This window comes from Seriola aureovittata, chromosome 6, assembly GCF_021018895.1.
Source record: "Seriola aureovittata isolate HTS-2021-v1 ecotype China chromosome 6, ASM2101889v1, whole genome shotgun sequence".
In the NCBI taxonomy this organism is placed as follows: domain Eukaryota; kingdom Metazoa; phylum Chordata; class Actinopteri; order Carangiformes; family Carangidae; genus Seriola; species Seriola aureovittata.
In genome coordinates, this window is record NC_079369.1 from 3286440 (window position 1) to 3301408 (window position 14969).

General features: G+C 43.0%; 1 protein-coding gene across 4 annotated transcripts in view; it reads right to left on the minus strand.

Annotated features, from left to right (window-relative positions):
- The window catches only part of lpp (LIM domain containing preferred translocation partner in lipoma), a 141350-nt gene that overhangs the window by 5947 nt on the left and 120434 nt on the right, over window positions 1-14969 (minus strand). For all 4 annotated transcript variants that reach the window (XM_056377608.1, XM_056377604.1, XM_056377605.1 and 1 more), the window contains one exon: window positions 871-1049. In XM_056377608.1, coding sequence (XP_056233583.1) covers window positions 871-1049 — 179 coding nt within the window. The remainder of the gene's footprint in view (window positions 1-870; window positions 1050-14969) is intronic.

Consider the following 14969-nt stretch of genomic DNA (forward strand, 5'->3'; position numbering starts at 1 on the left):
TAGTCGTTAGCTGTGTCTGGCAGGTAGTGAGTGAGTTTATCGGAGCTCTTTCAATAAAAACAGAGTGAAAATGAACCAAAACAATGAGCCGAGAGACACTAAAACGCCTCATAGAGCTGAGGGGGATCTGCACAGTTGAGTGTTTGCCACTACGAACTTTACTCACATCACTCTTCATCCATTGGTAATATAAAGACAGTGAGTAGCGCAGCGTTAAATACTTAAATACTCAATTTTGGAAAATAAACTAGTTTCTTGCGTTATTGGAGAAGATGTGTTTAGCTTCGTGTCTTCTTTACTCAGCATGCTAACAAAACTAAACTGTGGTTGTAGGAGCATTAGCACGTTAGCTAACAGTTGGATGCAGTGACTGTGCGCTGCACTTCAGATGTCCTGTGTTCAGTGTGGGGTTGTAGGTTTTGCACACTGTTGTTAACATCATTTGGATTGGATGAAACTGCAAGAAACCCAAAGCTACTGGATATATCCAGCAAACTGTTTTGAGGTTTTGAGAAAGTTTTTGAAACAGGAAAAGTGAACTGAACCTAACTCAACTCTCCTTTTAGCTCTGTTTTGGTCTCTGTTGTTTGGCGCTGGGCAAGCAGCATAAAGTTGATGTAATAAGATCAGCTGGCGCCTGTGGCTAGAACGTGGTGGTCGGTGAGAGCGGTGAGATCCAACCAGGTAAAGCTGGAGGCCGTAAAAACCAAAACATCGAGCTGAAAGACGCTAAAATGCTTCACAGAGCTGAGGAGAACGACAGAGTCGGGCGAGATCATCAATACAAGTGACCACTTTTAGATCATGTTATTAGTTATTAGATCCATGGTTAATATAAAACTGCTGATGAGCGCAGCTTCAGTTACTTACTTGTGAAAGTCCTCGATGCAGTGGATGTGGTTGGAGGCGTCCACGGTGAAAGGGATGCCGTCCAGGCTGCGGTGGCACACCACGCAGGTGAAGCAGTGAGGGTGGTAGGCTTTCCCTGTAGCCCGCAGGATGCGCTCCATGATGGGCTTACTGCAGATGGTGCAGGTCTCAAGGGTGTTCTGTAGAAACAAACACACAAGCCCACAGACACCCACACGATTAACCCAATAAACCTGATGATGAATGTAGATGAGTCATTCCCGACGGCCCTTTAAGTGCTTGCGTACGATCGCATTTTTTCAAGCAGCATGAAAACTTTAGGAAAGTGCTCCTGCGTTTCCTTGTGAATTGAAACTTTCTGTTTTCCAGCGTTACACTTCAGGTGGCTCTCTTCCCACTCCAGCTTGTGCAACAAATAAATCCGCACTGAGGACCTTTAGCTCGGCTGTCCTCAAATGCCTCTGAAGCTGAAGGAATCTGATTAGCACTCCCCTCGAAACACAAACACAGTCATTTATCAGCCGCCCTCATCCACACTCCATCCTCCCATATGCAAGAGTGTGAGCAGTAAATATTTCCACTTTGTGATGACTGCAGGTTTTCTGCAGCCAGGCGACTGGGCAAGCGGCCCGCGGGGGGACGTGGCGGCCGCCTGCCTCTGACTTATCTGTGGCATCTCTCTTCTTAATATCTGCCGGGAGACGCCATTTGTTATTTCGATATTTTATAAATAACGACTGCCTCTCTAAACAGCAATGCAATTACGTGGGTGGGGGGGGGTGTAGGTGGATATATCATGTGAGGGTGATCAATGTGCGGCCTGATGTGGCTGTGTGTTTGAGCTGATGGGCCCCACTGTCGCTGCCTCTTGCTCAGGCATTTCCTGGATCTCTGTGAGTCTCTGTCCCCCCCCCCTCTCTTTCTGCGCTTGGCTGGGCTAAAGAGTGCACGGTTCAGCTGTTCCCATTGGCTCCCAGTGTAGTAGCAAGCTGCCTCAGTGTTTCCAAACACAGCTCGGGGTGTGTAGCAACACTGCGCTGCGTCATCGGCTACCTCCCAGACGCGCCGCCGGGCCCTGCCGCTTAAAATGACACTTGTGTGACCGCTCAGCCGGGGTAAACTCCCCGCCATCCTCTGTCCGGCCGCGGAGCACGTGCAGTGACATTTGTAGTCTATATGCTAATGAGCGACGCAGCTTCAGAGGACGAGGTTCATTGAAACTACCATGTGAAAGAGTTCCTGACGTGACTCTGTGTGTCGCGGCTCTGTCACTTTTACTTCTCAGGCCTCCCTCACAACACCATCATGTGCCACTGAAGACGAGAGCAGCTGATGTATGACTCCAGGCCGGAAAGCAGTGGTTAGAAAAATAGCCGTTTCTTCAAAGCACTCCTGGAGAGGCATTATTTCATAAAAAGCAATGTGTGCAGACAAGCTCCGCATTCTTATTTTTCTTTCTTTCTTTCTTTTTTTTTTTCCTCCAAGACGGTAATAGAAATAAACATTATTCCCAGGGCAACATTTGTGTATAAACAATGTCCATATTGCAATCCTGCTCGATCCTGGAAGTGGAATAAAGCCTTTAATGAGCTCGCTGCACTGAGCCCCTGAGGTTTGCCTCACACACACACACACACACTGACAGAGAGAGGTAGAGGTAGAGAGGGAGAGAGAGAGAGAGAGAATATATTTGCAACCTGAGAATCTGAGTAAGATACCAGGGCCAAACAGCACTAAACCATCCTCAACTCTTACTCATCTGTCTGCGTTTCCACTTACTTATTCTCATCTGCCCTTCATGTGGGAATACCTTGCCCTTGTTTAGCTTAACTAGAGCATATGATTTCACAGCACACAGTTCCTCCGGGCTATTGTAATGAGTACAGTACTCAAAAGACAAAATTTCTCTCTTTCTCTCTGATGGTGAGATTCTATGACCTCAATTCATTCATTCTGCTCAGCCTCCGTTGTTTTTTTTTTATTCACTCGTGACTCCTATGATTTGGTATTAAGTAACATTTATTAGCCCTGTTACACGAACGTAGGTCTGATGTTAAATGGGGAAAAACGTTACAGAGCTTCGGCCTGTAGATGGGAACAACCTCCACAGATGGTTTAGGAAATTGTGCATGAAGCACTTGAAGCCCCCTCTCTGTCAAACATCCAGGTCCCTTGTAGTTTGCCACTAGAGGGCTGTATATGTCTGCAGATGTCCGGGTTTTTGCTTTTCCCCTGACTAAATGTGATGTATTCAAGCATATGTATTCTTTTTTTTCTCCCTCTCCCTCATACATTTCTCTAAGTGTTTGCCCAGAAGGCTAAACAAATGTCTAGGCAGATGAGGTAAAGTGAATTTAGGTCAGACGAGCTTCTTGCTGAACTGAGGGGTGAGTGGAGTGCGGTAAAGTCAATTGTGGCCCCTTTTTTCTCACTGTGAGCCGTTTCCTTCTGCCACAAAGCGCTCTCACGGTCTCACACCAAACACACTGATGCCCACGCAACTCCGGCCAGAGCTTCTCACTATTTAGCGACGGGCTCCAAAACAACGTTTGTCACAGCTGTCTGTTAGAATGAGGAGTGTGATGGCAAACAAAGCATGTTAAGAGGGAGTTAAGAGGTCCCATGTGCTCTGCTCTGAACACGAGACACAGGCCTGACGGATTGAGACAGAAACACAGATGGTAAAAACAACACAACAAATACAGTCCAGAGTCGTTTGGTCAGAGTCTTAGAAATGATCCTGGGACTCATTTCCACTGGAAGTCAACTGGATCAAATGACACTGACATTAGACTTATTTAAAACAAACAGGGGAAGACGATCTTTAACTTCATTAACTTAATTTACCCAATACTAGACTAAATAATTATTTCACTCATTCATCTGCAGATCCTTTTCTCAATTAATTGTCGAGTTGTTTTGTCTGTAAAACATCATAAAACAGCGAATAAAGCCCGTCATAATTTCCCAGAGCACACACTGACTTCATCTTCGTCATATAACCCATTTTGTTTTTTGTTCCACTAACAATCAAAAACTCCAATATATTCACTTCACGAGAGGAAAACTGCAAATCCTCACATGTGGAAGCTGGAAGCATCAAATGTTTGTGATTTCTGTTACTGATTTTATGTCAGTAACCCAAACAGACATAAGAAATTATATGAATAAAAAATCCTCCTTTTCATCCCCAATTAAAATATTACAAATAAACTGAGTTTACATTGTGTGATGCACAAACACAGCTACAGGTGAAACGACGCTGGAACAAAGACGTATTCTCCATGTTTGCAGATGAAGCAGTAAAACAGCTGGAAATCAGCTGTGGCATATTGCTGAGTTTAATCTGTTTACCATCTCCTCCGACCGTATCAACACAAATTTTATACTTATCTGTTCTGTTTTTTTTTTGTTTTCACGTGGCTGGCAGGAGGCGGGCTGGAGTTCACTGAGACTGCACGCAATTTATGACCTGGCACGCTGAACCTGGAGTGGGCCAGATTTACAGATGATCTGATTCAGAGTGTGTGCGTCTGTGTGTGTGCGTGTGTGTTTGTGTGCGCTCAGACCCTCACAGAATGTGCCGGTCGGTGCCAGGCCATGCTGTGTGAATTAACTACACCCCGCTGAAGGTAGCTCAGCGTCGTCTAACAAGGTCTTGTTCGAAAGACAGATCTGAGCGCCGCCGCAGTGTTTGCTTTCCTCCGCAGTGAACAAGAGATACTGACTCGGTCGTGAACTATGAGTCAACTCGCTGACCCTCCTACTTCCTCGGGGTAGGTGTCTGCTGACTTAATGATCCTTGACAAGCAGCCTGCCTCCCTTTTATTGCTTAATATGGGTCAATCAGGCAGGACAAAAAATAAAAATCAAGCGGCGCTCAGGTGTCTTATTGTCCAACAGGAAGCGCTCGAAAATAGGAGAAGCAAAAATCAAGAGATGAAGGAACTGTGACTCATACTGAGGTGATACTGTAGAGAAAGTGAGAAAGTGACTGCGTGGGTCAACACGACTAATGTCACAATATCATACAGTCTGATGTGAGGCCTTAACCACGGCTTTAAAGGGACAGCGTCACGACTTTGGGAAGTATGTTTATGTGGTTTGTTGCTGAGACCGTCACGTCTGAACTGTGGAGAACTGGATCCTGGTGCCCGTTCAGTCCCATCAAACTTGTTTATGCCAAAAAAAAACAACAACTTTTCCTTTTTTGTAGTTTGCATTTAAGCTTATAATAAATTTTCTAAAAATCTGTGAATGTAAATATCAGAGTTAACAAATGTAAAACCTTACAAACACAGATAGGTGGCCGTCCGACAGACACGCTGTGCAGCTTCATATCTACTGGACAGCTGCGAGAGTGGCATCAATCTTCTCATGTTTTTACCGTCAAGTTATTCCTTTAAAGTTATAATATTTAACTTTTCCACATTAAAATGACTAGAGATATGTTATTATTCCTATTGATTTGTGTACTTACATTATCCCAAATGCTTCCAGCAATTTTCAAACCTGGAGAAATTGGTTGATTTTAATCCGTTTGGTCGCCTGTTGATGACATCATATCTGTTATACATTGTGTTCCCTGCCAGAGGCTTTTTTTTTATCAAGTTTTAAGCCACATACACTTTTTTACACCTTGGTCTTTTGTTAATGTTTTGATTGAGAGACAAAAAAAAACCCAACAACACCAGAGTTTTGATTGAGAGCCCCCTAGTGGCAGAAGTTCAGTGTGTTTAAACATGACAACAGAAAGAATCCTCTTCTCACAGCCTCAGCAACAACAAGAGATCGCAAACAGTTGTTTTGGACATTATTGATTTCAGTACTACTTTTTGGGTTGCGCATTGTTTCGCTGTATTTTTGTCCATCCTTTTAAAAGCATAACACATTCTGTCTTTTATTGTGAAACTCCTGTGACACCATCAGGAAGACTATCTACGATCTGTCGCGTCACTTCATTAAGATGCCTTAGACACACTGGAGATGATTTAGTTATTTCCATCTATTCATTTATAGAAACCTCCTATTTAATAAACCAACTCCACATAGTACGGTTGAATTATTCCACACCTCACGATGAATGCAAAGGTCAACACTGAGTCTTAAAAGCTCTCCACTGTCTTCAGTTTTATATCCTGTTATTTGAAGTATGTCCACGAGGAAGAAACAGAGTTACCTCACTCACAGCTGACTCGGCTCCAGCTTTTGATCAAGCAAATTTAAAAAAAAAAAAGAACTGTCCCCAGGTCTGTGTTTACAGCCGCCGATTCAAAACTGTAGATTCCCAATGAAGGATTAATGTAACAGTGACACCGTAAATGTATTGGATAGACAGTAAAGACGTTGTGGGAGCTACTTTGAGTCGGTTGTGAATGTGTTTTGACAAAGCAGCAGATTGGATTATCATGGTCAGGGTTAAAAAGGGGAAAAAAAAACTTGTTTTCCACGTTTTTAAGCCAAATCACGGAGGTCTGGGCCAGAAGGAGAGGCCAGAAATCTGCTTGTATTGAGGGAGGCTGGGAGCTCATTTAAATCTCCACACGTTTGCGGAGGGATGGTGGGAGCACCGCCCTTCTCTGATCTGAGGTCTGCTCAGGCCGCAGAGGTGGAGAGGTCCGTGTGTAACTGTGTGTGTGGACAACTGAGTTTCCTCTCAGCTGGTCGGGTTCAGTGATCATGATCATCTCCCTCCCACCTCATTTCTGCAGAGGTTAACAAGTGAACAGCCCCCTGCCTTTTCCCCCCTCCCCGAGGTCCATCCCTCACCCGAGACCCCTGACACGATCCCATCCACAACCCTTGACATTCAACTTAAATTTATTTTATATCAGTGATTGCTCTCCAGTGGCCGGCGCTCTCCCTGGCTTCCTCCTCTCCATCCATCTGTATGTGCAGTTTTCTGAGCATCGGTCCCACAGAGTGAGCATGTAAAGATTTATTAACATGACTTGACTCCTTTACAAAATCCTGTCATTTATAAGCGTGTTATGTAAATCACCCACTCGTATCTTTTCTGCTGCCTGAATGCAGATGACTGAGGTGAGTGTTTTTTTTTTTTGTGGTTTGTTTATATGTGGGTGTGAGCGAGCATGTCACGCAGTGGAAAGTGATTCTCCTAATGGTTTGCTCACTCTGAGGATCAGTGACCTTGAAACTATCAGCTGTGTAATTCACAGCGTTTGTGACACCCGTGTGCGTGTGTGTGTGCACACGCCAGTCAGTCAGGACGAGCGCGTCGAGGTTTCGGTGTCTCTGACCTGGAACGGCCCTGATTCCTTCCGAGTGTAGGTCTGCCCTGCACAGCTCAGTCAGTCTGTCCGTGTAATAAATCCACACGGCGTTATGGACGACCAGCGTGTGCAGGATTGGGATGGCATCCTGCCAGAGCCTCCTATCCTGATTTGTTTTTTACATTTATTTTATATCTCTGCCTGGACAGTTTATGAGCCGCCTCAGCCCTGACATCGCTCTCACCAGCAGCTGCTCTGCCTGTGCAGGTCTCACACAAAGTCTTGACAAACTAACAAACATCAAGTGAGATTTAGAAATTCATACATTCCTTTACACTCAGCCGTGCTGCTGTATGTTCTTCGCACAGATTTCTTATTTTAGCCTGGTGATAACGTCATGCTAAAGCCAACGTGAAGGGACAGGGCCGACACACAGATCATGCCTTGCTCAGGCCTTTCTTCAAAGAATAAAAGGTGGCAGCGGGGGCCCTGATCTCTCTCTCCGGCTCAGGCAAAGTGGCCGGCCTGCCTGTCTGCCTCTCTGCCTTAAATTCAGCTCTGCAGCAGAATGTGACCCCTCTGGACTTTGGGCAATGTCTCCTGCTCTGGTTACAGAGAGAAACTGACAAAGACCCCGGCAGTAGTTCTCTCATGCCATGAGTTAGAGTGACATTGTGGTGGGTCAGCACTGGGTCACGGATATTTTTTCTCCTGCTCGCTCCTGGGGGGAGGGGGAGGGGGAGGGGGGTGGTGGTGCTTAGACAAAAAACATGAGGAAGGTTTAGAGGGCCCGGTGTTTGGACTCACTCTCCCGTCTCTTGTCCAAACAGCGTATTCTAATAACAACACTCGTGCTTTTCATTTACTTGCCTGTAATGGATAGGACAGCTGTATTTCCTGTAGAGTGGGTCAGTAATAAGAAATAATGACCTGCTTGAGTTTAGTGGGCTCACACCCACTGTACAGCGCAATTATACACACATATAATTGTCTTGGCAAGTCTGGAGACGTACTAAGATGTGAAATCCTATTCATGCAAGTGCTATCTAATTGGCTCACTCCTTTGAGGAATTAGACCGAGTTAATCACGTCTGAATATACAGAACTCAATTAGAACTCTGCAAGCTAATGCAGACAGCCATGAATATTTGATGACGAAGTCAGCAGAAAGCGAGTCTCTGTGTGTTCATGAGCGTGCCTCAGACGACAAGTTAAACCAGGGTGGGTGTATACCTGCCGCCGCCGCCGCGTGCGTGGCTGTTCTCCCACCGTGAGCGGCAGCTCTGCGGCGGCTCACAGACACGCAGAGCCGCCAACAGCGAGCCGCAGCGCCACAACCACGAGCATATGGGGTGGGGTGGGGTGTGGGTGAGGGGAGGGGGCCCTGAACTCACCATGCTGGCTGCAAACCTCTGGATCTGACTACCTGGATATCCATCACAGAGGAGTGACAGGTGTGTGGGTGGTGTGCAGTCATTTCTAATTACAGCCACATTATAAACTTCCTCTCTCTCTCTTTTTTTTTCTGTGCTGAACAGTTTCTATCAGTGCGACTGGATGTGAGGGGAGAGATCATCCTCTGTGATCGGATGTATTGTATGTTCCCTCTCTCAATGACAGCAGCAGCTTCTGGGGAGTTCTTGGGGATATCCCATTGTGAGATGGGAGAGTAAGTCTGATATGATGAGCTGTGGAGGACATCCATCACCAGGAGCCCCAATACAGCTGGCACCATGCCTGTCGCCTCTGGGTGTCGTGCCACGTTGCTATCTAGATTGTGTGATTATGGTGCGTTCGAAGTCACTTGTAAAATTCAGTAAACACAACTAGAGCAGTAGTTCCTTTCCTTTTTTTTGTGTGTGTTTGTACACCTTCACTGCTCCTTCACTCACTCCACCCGTCACCCTTTCACTTGATCTTTAATGGATGTAAGTAACACTGTAAAAAGTGGATATTGTTACTATATGTTTCTCAATTAAAAAACTATTATTTCACCTGTTTATCCATTACTTTGAGAGAATTATTTAAAGGTCCCATATAGTCTAAATGTCTGTCCACGTGTAGTGTGATTATAGATCAGCTCTAGCTTCTATATTAATACTGTGAAAGTATCAAAGCCTCAGTCCACAGAGAAACACACACAGCCTGTATTCAGAAACTGAGCCTTAAAACCAGCCGTCAGGACTTCTGGAACTTTGTGATGTCACAATAAAGCAGTCACCAAGCCCCGCCCACCTGGACCCACCAGTGTTTTACCTGAAATCTGCTATATTTATATATATTTATTTTTATTTTTGTTTATTTCACTCAGTAAACAGTCAGCCAATCAGAAGAGAGGCTCAGAGCCGACCTGTTTGTTGCTAGAGCTCCAGAGAGAAGCCTGAGAGAGGAGATGTAAAACTACACTGAGATGGTTTTTGGTTTTTAACACCACAAATATATCTTCTTATGGATCAACACTTCAAATAAAAGACAAGAAAAGAGTAAAATATGAGACCTTTAAACTTTCTATCCACCGCTTTTAGATAATTATTTGCTTGTTAACATTTGCACCAGATGTGTCAACATCATGCATTTGTTTATCACAGACTTCTCTTAGCGAAGGTAGAGTCATTAAAAAAAAAGTCTTAGTGGTCAGGAGAAGAAAAGCAAAGTATGATTTTCACCTAATGTCTGAAAATGTCACAAATGTAGAAATGTGGTAAATTATACATGAAAACTATGACTTCATTGGATCAGCAGTTGTTAATCAGATCTGTTGTTTTCTTCTGTGTGACTTTTATTAGTTGTTATTATATTGAGTCCCATAGAAAACGTTACTTTCTCTCAAGATCAGTACTAGTTGATATTGGAAATTCATCCTAAGAGTTTGTGCTACAAAAAAGTTTGTCTGCACAGGAAAATTAATTACAAAAAAAAAAAAAAAGAAGTCAAACAGTTAAGCTATTATGAAGCTTCTGTGAATGGGCTGGCCAAGGAGCCTGACATTACTACTTTCAAAGACAGACAAACAGACACTGAGGGTAAAGCTCATCTGTCAAACATGAGCGTTTCCTGGTGAATGGCAGGTCAGGACTACTGTGTGCACTTCTTCATTTTCAATAGCAGAATGGAAAATCTTTCGGAGAGTGTAACCAATGAGACCAAAGCCCATTTATTTTAAATAACAGAGCCGCGGTACAACACCAGATAATGAACACAATTACATTCAAGCAAGTTGATGTCCGTGACCTTGGTGGTCTCTGACATTTTGTCAAAAGAAGCAGAAATAGATTAAGGTTTTTATGTGGGCAAATCCCTATCTTTTTATTACTGCTCTTTAAATATGAAGCTCTGCTCCCGGCGTGACCTTGTGTTACTTACATCAGTCTCATTACAGTATTGCACTTTAGTTATCTATATTCATAGGAAGTGGTAGTATAAACAGGAAGGTGGGGATGTGATTCTGCGTCTAACAGGGAACTGAGCATTGTCTGCAACATTTTTACCATTCACTGGTGTCAGTAAAGCAGATTGAATGGATCCGTTTACTGGCATACAACCTGAAGCAAAGGGCAGCTAAGGAGCCTTTTTAAAAAAATAAAAAATAAAATAAATAAATTAACTGGGCACAAAACTTGAATGCTGCAGAAATTTGCAAGACACCACTGTAGTACCAAGGCAGATACGGAGGACACAGAATGGACTTAAGAACAGTGGGCACGGTTCCCTGTGTAAGCAATTAACCTTCGGCGACACCGAATCCCGCGCCTGAACTTCTTCAAAGACCAGCTGAGCTATCAGATGGATGAAGAGCCCCTGTTGCTCTCAGCTCTGTTCAATAATATGCTCTCGTGGTTAGAGGCAGACTTCCTGAAGTGAAAGAAGAAAGGAAATTATTCTTCATTTCTAAGACTACAAATTCAAATAGATGTGTCGACTTTTCTAATCCCACTATAATTGAGAACATTTTGGCTTGAACTCTCTAAAAAGGTATAATGACCGCAACTGAGCGACTTCAGCTGCTACACGATGTGAGGATGTGAAGGTTTCTCCAGTCAAGAGTCTATAAATATGGTCGTAGTTGCCTGTCGTTCAGGGAATATAGCAAGAGATGAGCCTGACGTGAGTCGACACGTTTAAGTTTTAATCCTTACATTCTCAGTGCTGGTTGGCAGGTGACACTAAGTTTCATACTACAGCACTGTTTGGTGTAGTCGAACTACCTGACTTTGTTTTCATGTACAATAATTACAACTGCTCCTTCTAGTTCATTACAAGAATTTAAAATGATATTCCAGTATTAAAATACAGAACTTGACACATATTTGATGAATGATGAATCTCTGCACTTCTTTTCAATTAGGAAATGTTGGGTTAGCATTGGCAGTAAGTTAATACTGCTCTGCTGTGGCGTGAAGAGAGCGAACACATTAAACAATGAGGCTGATGTCGGTGAGTTAAAATTACAAACAGATGCGCTGGATTATACAAGGGGTTGTTTTTGTGAATCTTTGTATTCAGTGTGCGACTGACGGACTCCACTACTGAGAATGAAAGCTACTACAGAGAGTACAATAAATGGTTATTGTTGAAAAGAGTCCGACTCTAAATAGTTTCAAAGATCACATCAGGTTTCACACACACACACACCTGGACATAAACACACGACTGACTCATTGTACTAATGGCCTGTTAAATGACAGGAGCACTTATATCTCACATCACAGCTCTCAGCTTTGACTGAGGCTCTAACCTTCAATAACACTCACATCACTAAAGCTCACTAATCATTATCTTGTTTGTTTAATTCATATAAAAACAAACGTGTTGTAACGATCTCTTTGCGGAGAGTAATCATTTCCTTGGATTTTATTGGACAGATTAAACTAATTATACATAATGTCTTGATTAGTGAGCTGTAGAAGAAAAAGTTTCCCTTTTTTTCTCCACTGTTTACTCTAAGCTAAGCTAATTGTTTGCTAGCTCTAACTTCATATTTCGCATACAGAGAGTGATATCAATCCTCTCATCTACCTCTCGGTAACAAAGCAAACAAACGTATTTCCCAAAAAGTACATTTTTCATTTATAGTCTGCCGCACAGTTAACTGACACATTTTCTGATGTGATTTGACTCTCTTCTGTTCGACCATTACTACTTTCTCTGACACCATATCATCCACCCATACAGAGGATTATGATTATATGACACCACTAATAGTCCAAAATACCATCACATCACTGATGGACACACTGAGTCAGGAATATTAGGATATGATCTGTTATATTGTCCTACTGGGTTTCTCTCCGACCCGGCTTTGTGAATTTCCAGATGTCCTGTGAGTAATTTGTTCTAGTTTGCAGAAAACAAAAAACACTCTGAAATACTTTGAATTGAATTTTTGCCTTCTTGTAAAACACTTAGTGGCACTGCAACACCTACTGCAACTGCTGTCTCTCGGTAACTATGATGGACGGCTCTCTGGGTGGTGTTTGCACTCACACTCACACTTTCAGTCTTATCATCTGTGCAAACATGGAACAGGGGAAGTTGTGGGACACCTCAGGCTGAGACACACACACACACACACACACAGAAAAAAAAAAAAAAAAAAAACACCCCCCAAAAAAACCCAATGGCAACTCGATGTTGTCACATTAACATGATTACGAATGACTCCATGCAAAACGAGACATTAATTGGGCGGCTGTAGAGTTTATCACCATCACTGTGTATTCAAATAGGCAGCGATAAGTCCTCTGTGGAGGCAAACCGCGGAAGTGCCGAGGACAAAAGGATGATTGCTGCCCTGCAATTCGTGGACAAGTGGTGTGACTGAGGTTGGTTAGACTGGGAGATAGCAGGTTGTAAAAAATCAGAGAGTAGACGGGTGACGATAACAGATGTGGGTGAGTTCCTGCACATTACTGAAAAGGAATCAGTAATATCTAGACAAACAGTTTGAATGAGGCAAATCACCCAGCGGAAGAGATGGATCTTGCAGATACAAACGCCAGCACTGTTCCACAGAATATGTAAAGTCTCAGCCTAGATAAAGCGGATGCTGATCGCCTGCTCTGATACATGGTAGAAAACTTTATTGGATGGCAATCACCGTGGCATGCAAAATGTATTCCTACAATTCCTGGCAAAGGGATAAATGGGTTTTTGCATAATATTGTACAAACAGTAAGTTTCCGCAGGCACCTGTTATACCTGTGAGGTATTCCTCATCAAATGCAATAGACTGCCAGAGGGAGTGAGGAAAATTAATTTCACCCTTGGAGTACATAACATATAGGATGGAAATAAAAACTGCTCATCTGTTGTATAGTTTTTTTTAAATGTGCTTTTGACTCATTCTTTATCAGCAAATACAATGAGTTTGAAAGACATGGATATTTACGAGGCAAAAAGGGCTTTCACAAACTGCACTATTAAGCTGCATCATGGGAAATGTAGGCTTTCTGGCGCTTGAACAAAATGTCTCAGGCTCTGCTGCTTTGATTTGATTTTGACAATTGCAGTTTTTCCCTCCCACCTTTGGACAGAGCTAGCTGTTTCCCCCTGCTTCCAGTCTTTATGCTAAGCTAAGCTAACCAACTGCAGGCTCTAGCTTAATATTTAGCACACAGACATGAAAGTGGCACTGAAGTTCTCATCTTACACTTGAATTTGAAAAAGGGTTTCTCCCAAAACTGGGCAAAGTCGACATTTAAGTCAAATCACAACATTTTATTCACTAAAACTCATATTATTCAGTCTCTGCTCTGGCTCCACCAACCTTATGGAAGTGCAATACTTAATTTCTGTAAACAGCTGGTTACAACGGGTTTAATAAGCTGCAGATATAACAGTGTGGGAATCTACAGTCACAAACACACTGACGGAGCATCATTAACATTCGTTTTGCTCTCAGAGATTCCTAGACTGACTGACTTGGAGGCTGACTTGAAGTTTTTCGTCTTCCTCTCTGGGATATGACATTTCTCTTCAGAGACTCAACTCTCACGTTCATTTTCTAATCGTACAGAGGCGTATGACCCTGAGGATGGGAATAAAAGAAGAAGAAATTACTTTCATTAAGAAATTCAGATTTCCCCCATCCTTTTGATCTTGTGCCAGAAGAACATTTATGCTGATGAAATGCATAAATAAAGTTCTTAAATTATCCCATTCCTCTTTAGCGCATGTATCAGAGTTGGAGAACTTCCAGACAAGACAACTACAATCACAGTGAGTGCCTCTGAAAAGGGATGATTTAAGAGATGGGCCTGCCACTGGTTTAAACGTCATGTGGCTCAGCTTTTGAGACTTTACTGGTAAAGTGCACATCAAGCCATTTCCTGCAAGTGATGTAAAGGAACTGTACGTATGTGTTAATACGTGCCGTGCCAGAGGAATCAACCACATCAGTGTGTGTTCTAATTAATTTCTTTACGACAACTTGTTATTCTTTGAACTGCCCTGGTCATCAAGATGCTTTATCCCTGATCTACCAAAAACAAAGCTTTAACCTCCTCATTAACTAGCGAGCTGCGAGCTGCACTGATGCTTGTACAAGCCCAATTATTTCTCCTTAAAACTCTCTTTTCCACAATCTGGAAAGTGGAACGTTTGTGTTTCCTCGGCAAATAACTACCTGACAGCTTTTCTTTTAGTGTGGCTTCTATCTGTCTCAGGGGCCCTGCAGAAAAAAAACTTACTGTACACAAGCTGCAGGTATGGGCCAGGGATATTAAAGTTAAATCTAGTTTTCACATCAGGGGTCTTACTTATAACATTTCCTCTGCCTCATGCATATCATAGTTTCATATTTTACACTTTTCTTGTATTTTATTTTGAAGAAGAAGAAGAAGAAGAAGAAGAAGAAGATATATTTGT